At 44.3% G+C, this 10481-nt stretch overlaps 1 protein-coding gene across 1 annotated transcript; it reads right to left on the reverse strand.

The window, feature by feature from the left end:
* Positions 1-1322: 1322 nt before the first annotated feature.
* Positions 1323-9852, reverse strand: GCM2 (glial cells missing transcription factor 2). The gene is made up of 5 exons (XM_012440278.2): positions 9515-9852; positions 5353-5605; positions 4809-4921; positions 4253-4378; positions 1323-3003 (listed from the first exon to the last, which is right to left on the reverse strand). Exons 1-5 carry the CDS (start codon positions 9602-9604, stop codon positions 2065-2067), a joined length of 1521 nt encoding a protein of 506 aa, XP_012295701.2. The 5' UTR covers positions 9605-9852; the 3' UTR covers positions 1323-2064.
* Positions 9853-10481: the final 629 nt, after the last annotated feature.

Raw genomic sequence — 10481 nt, forward strand, 5'->3', positions numbered from 1 at the left:
ATGTATGTATATACATATACATTTTTAAACACTTTTTTCTTTTTTTAAATGCTCTTTATTTTTTGAGACGGAGTCTAGCTCTGTCACCCAGGCTGGAGTGCAGCGGTGCTATCTCAGCTCACTGCAACCTCTACCTCCCGGGCTTAAGCCATCGTTCCACCTCAATTTTCTGAGTAGCTGGGACTTACAGGCGTGTGCCACCACATCCAGCTAAGTTTTGTATTTTTTTTGGTAGAGATGGGGTCTTGCCATGTTGCCCAGGCTGGTCTCTTAACTCCTGGACTCAAGCAATCCACCTGCCTCAGCCTCCCAAAGTGCTAGGATTACAGGCATGAGCCACCGTGTTTGGCCAGTAAGTGCTATATAAATGTTAGATATTATTATAGCTTGTGAGCTTTGGCAATGGAAGTCCAAAGAAAAAAGTAACTGATGAGTGTACTAAGCATCTTTCCCTTTGAAAAAAATTGGTTTGTTAGAAACTCAGAGGAGTGTACTCATACCTACTTAATCTTTTGGTAAGTACTGCATGCATTTATGATGTTGGGGTATTAAACTTTTCTGAATTAACTGGACAATATAGAATGTCCAGTGATTTAAAATGGCATCCGACTTACTACAATTTAGCTACACAAATTGATTATTCCATGCAAATTTGAGGATACTTCTAGGCATCCCCCTCAAAAATATATTGCTTGTGTAGTTTATCTTTATTTGAAAACAGAGTATTTTTCACTAAATATTAGTGACTATTGGGAGCAGTGCAAAAGTATGTGTGTGCACACTTCAAATGTTTTGAAAAGGCTCTTTCTGTTATGACAGTTTAACAACAGGTATTTTGCAAATAAACTACAAAACAGTCAAACTATTTCTTTTTTTTTTTTTTTTTTTTTTTGAGACAGGGTCTTGCTTTGCTGCCCAAGCTGGAGTGCAGGAGCACAAAGATGGCTGATACAGCCTTGACCTCCTGAGTTTAAACCATCCTCCCACCTCAGCTTCCCAAGTAGCTGGAACTACAGGCCACTGCCATGCCCCCGGGGTCTCTCTCTGTTGCCCAGACTGGTCTTGAACTCCTGGACTCAAGCAATCCTCCTGCCTCAGCCTCCCAGAGTGTTGGGATTACAGGCATGAGCCACCTCTCTTGGTGCATTTAATAAGTTTTAATGTTTCATAACAACTGTTTCCTAGGTCATACTATTTTTGAAGTAAGTCAAGAATTAGCTTCATTACTTTAAAATACCCTTATTACATTTAATTGAACAACATTATTAATTATTGAACATTATTAATTACCTTTATGAAGAATAACAGACAAACAGTAAAGCTGTATTTTAGCAAAACATTTTAATTCTAATTCTGAAACCTAATCAGAAAAAAATGTGTTTGGTACAATGATAATTCATTAAATACAACTCATCATTGTTAGGCTGTCTCTGTTATGGAAACGATCATGTTATGAAAAGGCATTCAGCTAATACTGAATCTTTTAAAAAACAATTGAACTTTACCATTGCTAGAGATTTTTTGAAAAGCTGTAGATACATAAGTTGGAGATAAAACAATCAAAATTACTTCCTGAAGCTATTTTAACAGGTTCTAAATGCTAAACAAAAATGTCATGAAATGACTCAGAAGATTGTAAAACTTTCTTCCTGAAGCTATTTTGACAGCCTCTAGGGATGTAAAATTCCCTAAGGTGCTCTAATGGGAAAAGGCTTAGAATCAGAACCAGAATCCTTGACCTCTACTCCCGCTAATAAGCTAAGTGAACTTAGGGCAGTATTTAACCTCCTCCAGTTTGCTTATTTGTTCATTTGAGAGACTTACACTTTCCTGAGTTACATCTATGTATTGTAGCCAATTTCAAAATGCTGTGTGAAATGTCCCAATATGACCTAAACATTTCCAACTGATTATTTTCTCAGCTAATCAGCATTTTTACTACTATCTGTATTTCTTTGCACACAAGGTGAATCTCCCAACTCAACAAGAGATCACTGCCATTTCACGTTTCCCTGCCTCCTGCCTGCATGCACACTCCTATTTTGTTGTCCCCTGAATTGCCTTTCAAAAATCCTCATTGTTATAGCTAAAGAAGGGACCTACTCTCTCTGAGTGACTGATTGCAGAGCCCAGCCCAGACAGACATGCATCCCAAGTCTCTGCTTCATCTGTCCTGGAGGAAACTGGCTGGTGGGGAATAGCCACAGTGGGTCTGATGGTCCGGCAATCTCCTACAGTTTTCATAGGAAGTGGCCCTGAAGGAGAGGCTGCCCTGGTGACTGTCGCTGGAGGACCCCAGGCTTCTGGATAGACTGCGACCGACATCCTGGTATCTTCAGGAGCACAGCTACAGCTTGAAAGGCTCTTAACCTCTCCCACACCATCATTGTATTTCCTAGCAGGGGGCTGGTAGGCCTGGTAGGACACTTTGGTGGTGGTGGTGATCACGGTTTGTAGGGCACCTGGTGGCGGAGTCGTGAGGTACCTACAGGGAAGCTCTGGATTATAATAAGGGTGAGTGGCCACAGCCTGAAACTGCCCATGGTCAGTCCTCTCCACAAGGCTGGGTTTTCCAAGAGATGGTTTCCAGATATGCTGTTTGTTGGTGAAATCAAAGCTTCTCTCGTAGCTGCTGTATGAATTGACATTATATTGTAGTGTGTTCAGATGAATGCAGTCTGTGTCATTAGGGATACTGGTAGAATCCTTATAAAGGGTGGGATATGGGCTCGAATTTGTATAAGCAGGATTTGCCAATTCATAGCTGCAAGGTGGCCTAGGCAAATAGATTCTTGGGCTTGAATATTTCTGAAAGGGTGGCATTTTGTCTCCTTGAAAGGTGGCTAGGTCACAGGTAGCTTTGTAAGCATCAGAGTTTGAGAAGGAAGGGCAAGGCTGCCCTGGAATAGGAAAGCTGGTTTCAGTAACTATATCAAAGTCTTCTGGATTTTCCAAGGCTATGTTGCTGAAATCAAGACCACTGCTGTCTTGGTTTTCTTCTACCTAAAAAATGAAACAAACACAGATACATACTATGTAAATTGTTTGGACACCTTTACCTGTAACAATAGCCAACAAGTAAGTAAAAACAGATGTCCATGTGCTGGGCTCCGTGTTGTGAACACTGCACTGCTCAGGTATGTGATTTAAGCATGTGGTCCAGGGGTTGCTAAGCTGGAGTTCACTCAGGCATAAATACCACACAACAGAATGAGGAGGGTCCACGGTAGCCAGGTAGGAAGCTTCTGAGTGGCAGATGGTCCTGTTCTCATCCACACTGTGTTCCTAATAGTAGAGACTTAGGAGGCACACAGGCCTGGGTTCAATGCTGACTCTGTCCCTCACGAATTGAACAAGCCACTTAACCTCTCTGAGCCTTTCTTCATCTTAAAAATGGAAATTAATGACCGGGCGCGGTGGCTCACGCCTTCAATCCCAGCACTTTGGGAGGCTGACGTGGGTGGATCATGAGGTCAGGAGATTGAGACCATCCTGACTACCATGGTGAAACCCCGTCTCTACTAAAATACAAAAATTAGCTGGTTGTGGTGGCGCATGCCTGTAATCCCAGCTACTCGGGAGGCTGAGGCAGGAGAATTGCTTGAACCAGGGAGTCAGAGGTTGCAGTGAGCTGAGATTGCGCCACTGCACTCCAGCCTGATGACAGAGCGAGACTCCATCTCAAAAAAAAAAAAATAAATAAATAAAATGGAGCTTAATAATAGTAACCTTGTTATAGGGTTTCTGCAACCATCAAATGTGTGAAACTCAGACCAGTGCCTGGCACATAGGCACTGTCAGTTTCTGTTATCCTCACACTAACACTCTGCCTGCTTGGCATGCTTTGGTTGAAAAGCCAAACTGAATTAAGTTGCACAGAGAAATGTTATCTGTTCTTGTGGATAAAATAATGAAAGGACCCCCTCAAGGACACACTGCTAGCTTCCTGTTGGTAGGCACACATTTCCACCTTTACTACTGTTGCACAATTGTCCTTATATTAGGATGTCAGCACACTGACATATCAGGACTGTATCACTGCCTGCAGAGATTGTTTTTTCTTTTAAGGAGAAAAAGGGATCAGAAACCCTATTCAGATGTTGATTTGATGATACTTTGTGACAGACATATAATTTTCACATGAAATCAAGCCCTTGTAATTAATGCATGACCTGCATATTTTACATACTTATCAGTGTATCTTGGGATGAAAATGAGCAGAGGCCACTGTCCCCTATCAGTTCCCAGTTACCTCGGATTCTCGAATTCTCTTTTTCTGGGGTTGGTAGAAAGAGGCCATTTGTCTCTTGAAGGCGCTTCTTCTAGCTTCTGTCTCTGATTTGCTCTCTGGTCTTGGGTGATCGTGAACTCCCTTGGCCTGCGATAAGGAGAAAATAAATCATACATTTGTGTCCCTAAAGGAAGCTGACAATGTAGCCCAAAAATTGATCATGCCTTTCCTAAGATCTCAAGTGTTTAGTTTTGCTTCTTTCAAAATGACAGAAAAAAAAAATTCTTAAATAAAACAGCATCAATAATTAACATATTAAAAGATCATTGCAATCCTTTCACTCTATTAAAAAAACCATAACTACTACTTGGTTTACCATCTCTGGACCTTAAAGAGCTCACAGTAGCGAGCTAACTCCTAGTCCCCCCGCTAGGGCCCCGGGGGGCTCCAGCACCTATTTCTGGCCACTGGAGCTGTATTTTGTTTGGCCTAGGGTTCCCAAGGCACATGACAGGTGGTCTGGCCTTTATGGTCTATGGAAAGTATCCATTGCAAATTGTATTCTCACCTAACCTACCTGAAAAAAGATTGCGTTGCCATCAAGCCGCCAAAAGTTGGTTACAGGGTATCCACTGTGCCCTCGACAAGGAATCAATTCCAAAGCAGAATGACAGTTAGGGCATGCCTTCTCTGCAAAGCCCGGAAGGGAGAAATATTAACCCTGACCCCAGGCCCTCCTGAAGGAAGAAGGGGAAAATTAATCGGGACTAAAGAGCTCATGGCCGGGCGTGGTGGCTCACACCTGTACAATCCCAGCACCTTGGGAAGCTGAGGTGGGTGGATCACCTGAGGTCAGGAGTTCGAGACCAGAGTGACCAACATGAAGAAACACATCTTCGCTAAAAATATATAATTAACTGGGCGTGGTGGCGCATGCTTGTAATCCTAGCTGCTTGGGAGGCTGAGGTAGGAGAATCACTTAAAGCCGGGAGGCAGAGGTTGCAGTGAGCTGAGATCAGCCATTGCACTCCAGCCTGGGCAACAAGAGTGAAACTCCGTCTCAAAAAAAAAAAGGAACTTATAACTCCAAGGTAACTCTCTCCCTAGCCCCGCGTCCTCACTCTGCTGTTTCAGCCGTGCCTTGTCGCAGATGGCCGGCCGCAGCTGCAGGCGGGAACCGTCGGGCAGGGCGCAGGCCTGCGCACACACCACCACGCCCAGGCACGACTTCTTGAGGATGAGGCCATTGTGGTTGTTGGTGTTGCGCATGGCCCAGCCGCTCAGGTGGCGCTGCGCCTTCTTCTCATCGCTGCTGTAGATGAAGCGCACGTAGCCGTCAGGCCACTCTCGGAATTGGTCAAAGAGGGCCAGCTCCTGGAAGGGTGCAGAAGGAAAGGTGGTCAGTTTATCGACCAAACGGCACACATCATGCTCTAAAATTTCTCCAAGCACATTAGGATTAAAAAAGGTTCTTTTTAAATCCGGCAATGTGAAGTCCCAAAATGCCACTCTTCCTATGTCAGACTGACAACCAGGTAATAATTAATGTTTATATAGTGCTTATCTGTTAAATGCTGTACATGTATTAATTCATCTAGACTTCAAACTACAGGCAATGATTTACATTTTACAGACGAGGACGTGGAGGTCAGAGAGGTTCATCGACTTGCCCAAGATCACATCACACAGCTAGCAAGATCTGGCTCTAGGATTTGTACCCCGGCAGTCCCATTCCAGAGCCTGTACGTCTTACCACTATGTTATATCACTTCTTGGTGTGTTTAAATGTTGAAAACATTTTCATGTTAAGCATCAAAGTGCTAGGGGGAAAAATGACTGGAATGTTCTATCACTGAAATGCAATTTAACTGGTAAATATCTTTAAGTCAGTGCATTTCCTTCAAAAGCACTTTGGCTCTCTATGCCAAACCTGTCAGTCACATTAGCAGTGGCACCCAGAGTAATGTCAGAGAGGAAGGAACAGCTTCCCTCCCTACTGTCAACTTAGCTCTCCAAGTTTAAAAGGGTACTGCAATGATGGACTTAAACCATGAGCTTGCCTGGCACTAGACTGCTCCCCAGAGCAGTATGGGATTGTCATCCTCCTCAACAAAGAGCCACATGGCCGAAATAATAAGTTATGTCTAAAATACTGAGCTTTGCCTTAGTATTCATATTTGGTAGTCTTTGTCAATTTGACGCATTACTTATATGGCAATCAATGTCTCTTTTGCGTATAAGTTTAATTGAAAAATCACCCTTTACTAGGCACTTTCTTTTTTTTTGGGTGGGGGACGGAGTCTTGCTCTGTTGCCCAGGCTGGAGTGCAGTGGTGTGATCTCAGCTCACTGCAACCTCCACCTCCCAGGTTCAAGTGATTCTCCTGCCTCAGTCTCCCAAAGAGCTGGGACTACAGGCGCACACCACCATACCTGGCTAATTTTTGTATTTTTGGTAGAGACAGGGTTTCACCATGTTGGCCAGGATTGTCTTAATCTCCTGGCCTCGTGATCCACCTGCCTTGGCCTCCCAAAGTGCTGAGATTACAGGCATGAGCCACCGTGCCTGGCCACTGAGAACTTTCTTTTATGTAATGTTTAGGGCTGCTTTCACACTACAATGCAGAATTGAATATTTGGAACAGAAACAGTTTGACCTGCAAAGCCATATTATGCAATATATATAATTTTCACAACATCTTTGCAAGATGGACACCTTTACTCTTGTTTACTCAATAAGGAAGTGGAAGTTCAATAGATAACCTTTCACAATGGCATAGCTGGAATATAAACAGAAGATGGGTAGCAGCCAGACCTAGTAGCTCTGCTGGTGTGATAAAGACTCAGAGGGGTGTATCATAGTTGTAAGCCATGTGCATCTCCTCCCCACTCTTGCCACTCAGGAAAATTAGATCAAACATTTGCAAAGCTGAAGTATTCACAGTTGGAAAATTCAGACTTGCATACATCATTAATACTGCACATTCTAACAGTAGTAAGGTAAATGAGTGACTTTGTTTCCAAAAAATCACAAAGATATTGTTGAAATCATTGTTATTACCAATAGGTATTATTTATCTTTTCTCTGAAATATTACAAGGGACATAGATTAATATATCAATGTAAGGTAAGTTACAAGTGAAATACATAATGATGTACTATCAACTCCAAGTTTATATTAAATGCTAATGTCTTTGTTTTGAAAGTGAACATTTTAACTTAAGGATCTTAGTAACAAGTTGACAGTTTTCCAGAAAACAGCGTTTCTTTAGCTCTCCCTTAAGATGTAGACTAGGTCCCCACGCCTCACACGAGCTGCAGAGGTAGTGACCCTGGCAGTTAAGCCACAGAGATGGTATTTTTAAAATCAGTACAAGAACAGAGGATGTCAAGGATTGGGTTTCATTTGTTCTAAAGTGTTGGCATGTTATGTGTGTGTACACACACACACACACACATAAACACTGAACCTGATCGTAGAGGGGAGAGTTTGAGATAGTTATCTCACTCTACCACTTGATGACAAGCGAGTAGCCTGAGACTAAGGCAAATTCAAGGACTCTCTCAAGGTCATATAGTTAGTTTAGCTGGCTCAGTCAGTTAGCCGGAGCAGGGCAATGCTAAGTTTCTCTGCTTCTCTTTCTATGTCCCAGTGTGCCTGCCCCTTTTGAGATATTACACACATACTCCCTGCTTAACAACCAATCTCCTGAAAGAAAGTTCATATTTACATAGGAAGTCTAGCAAATGCTTGAGAGATGAGCCATAATTACATTATTTGGATGTGACTTTTCTAAAGTGCAAGGTATGATGGTTTCCTATGAAGATGTACATGGACAGAAACAGTGAGAATGAGATGCTCTTGCTGTACTGTGGCCCACTTTCACAAAAATGGTACCACATGACTCTAAAGTAGGCAGACTTTGGCTGGGTGTGGTGGCTCACGCCTGTAATCCCAGCACTTTGGGAGGCTGAGGCAGAAGGATCACTAGGTCAGGAGTTCCAGACCAGCCTGACCAACATGGTAACACCTTGTCTCTACTAAAAATCTAAAAATTAGCTGGGCATGGTGGCATGCACCTGTAATCCCAGCTACTTGGGAGGCCGAGGCAGGAGAGTCACTTGAACCTGGGAATTGGAGGTTGCAGTCAGCCGAGGGAGCACCATTGCACTCCATCCTGGGCAACAAGAGTGTGAAACTCCGTCTCAGAAAAAAAAAAAAAAAAAAGTAGGCAGACTTTAAAACAAAGGAGTAAAACACACCTAACCTACTACAAAGGTATGCGTCCAAAAAAGTGCTGATCTCTTTTGAGAGGCTACACAATGTTACACTTAATTGCTGTTCATCTGAATACCTATCAGGCACATCTTAGTTGCTGAAAAACTGACAAGTCTCTTTTATCCCTGTGCCACAACATTGCTGGAATCCCACATTTGTAAATGGTTGGGAAGCAACTCTCATTCTACACCCACCATCCCCCACAGCTAGGACTTCAAAGTCACTGAGTTTTGGCCCAAACCAGTATGACCAAGCACAACTGGTCACTCTCTGGAATTGGCTGCAAACCTCTTCATTCACCACTTCATCCACCCTAGTTCATTCTTTGGACTTGGCTCCAGACTATTTTTGCTTTATTGAAATAAAACAAAATGCAACAAATTCACCCCAAAAGAATGATGATTTGCTTGTCATTAGAGAAGTAGGTTTTGGGTACAGATGCCTCATTGGCTTGACAATGGGGCCTCCTTCCTCCCGGTGGTCAGGGAGGTCTGAACAAATTGCTCAAGTCGGGCTGTTTGTTTTAAATTTGGGTCATTAGATTCACTTTACAGTCGTACCTCATAGTTTTGCTGCTTGAGAAGCAGTGGTATTTACATCTGTTTAGATCTTCTCCTTAGCTTCCTCGTGGATTTAAAGCAAATGAATAAGGAGAGAGGCACCTGATTTCTACCTTGGCTAAAGGGAAGCTAAAGGACAGGTGTCCTGTTCTCCCCGAGACTGGGAATGAGGAGTCTGATCAGTATTTCCTGCCGCTTTCCGTGTAATTTCAGACAAGCGCAAGGAAACTGCTGGGAGAAGACACATTTCTAAACCCAACTTAGCCTTTTGTGGAGTCCAATTCCCTTTCTAGATTTGAGGGGGACTCAAAAACCCAGAAATTTTGCGTGTGTGTATGTGTGTGTGTATGGTCCGTCTGCAGACTCCTTGCAAGAACTCGAATGCCATTCTCCCTCCTTCGGATGGACAGCGCCCCCCGTGCCCTCGCACACGCGGTTCGCTTACCTGGGGCATCTGCGGATCGTTGATGTCCCAGCTGAGCTGCATCCCGTAGGAGCACACGCCGACCGCTTCCTGCACCGCGGCCGCTGGCATCTGACGGACTCGCTCGCGCTTTCCGTCCAGGCTTCTGAAAAATAGAAGAAAAAGGGAGAGGTGCGCCAGGTGATGTTTTTTTCCTCTTTAAAAAAGAAAGTGGGGTATGTGTGTGAAGGGGAGGGGCAGAGAGAGAAAGAGAGAGAGGTTGTTTAGAAATCTGGAAGCTGGGCACAATGGTTATGGACCCGGGCGGGGCCCTGTCCTCGGCCGCCGTGCTGAACGGTCTCCACCCGAACGGCAGCATCGACGTCTGGCAGCTGCCCCCTCCTTTATAAAGTTACACCTCGTTGGCGGGGTGGGGGGCGGGCTCCGCCCTGTCTCTCCTACCTTATTAGCACTCACGCTCCGGGGGCGGGTCATCCCCTCCATGACAGAGCCTGGAACGGAGGTGGAGGTTAAGCTCAGTCCCGGAAGCAAAGGAAACAAGCAAGGATGTTGGGATGGAGGTGGAGAGGGCAAGTTGGAATGTATCCTTTAAGTTAAAAACCTTATTATTTTCTTTCTTTCTTTGAGACAGAGTCTCACTCTGTTGCTCAGGCTGGAGCGCAATGGCGCGATCTTGGTTCGTTGCAACCTCTGCTTCCTAGGTTCAAGCGATTCTCCTGTCTCAGCCTCCTGAGTACCTGGTATTACAAGCACAGGCCACCATGCCCGACTAATTTTTCTATTTTTAGTAGAGACCGCGTTTCGCCATGCTGGCCAGGCTGGTCTTGAACTCCTGACCTCAGGTGATCCGCCCGCCTTGGCCTCCGAAAGTGCTAGGATTACAGGCATGAGCCACCGCGCGCGGCCTTTTTTTTTTCTAAATGCATCCGGCTTCCCTAATTTCGGAAAGGGATGGAGGCTTTGGAAGCAGGGGCTTTTCCAGCAAAGT

Source organism: Aotus nancymaae, unplaced genomic scaffold (assembly GCF_030222135.1).
Source record: "Aotus nancymaae isolate 86718 unplaced genomic scaffold, 86718_ANA_hifiasm-v0.15.2.pri h1tg000051l, whole genome shotgun sequence".
Lineage (NCBI taxonomy): Eukaryota > Metazoa > Chordata > Mammalia > Primates > Aotidae > Aotus > Aotus nancymaae.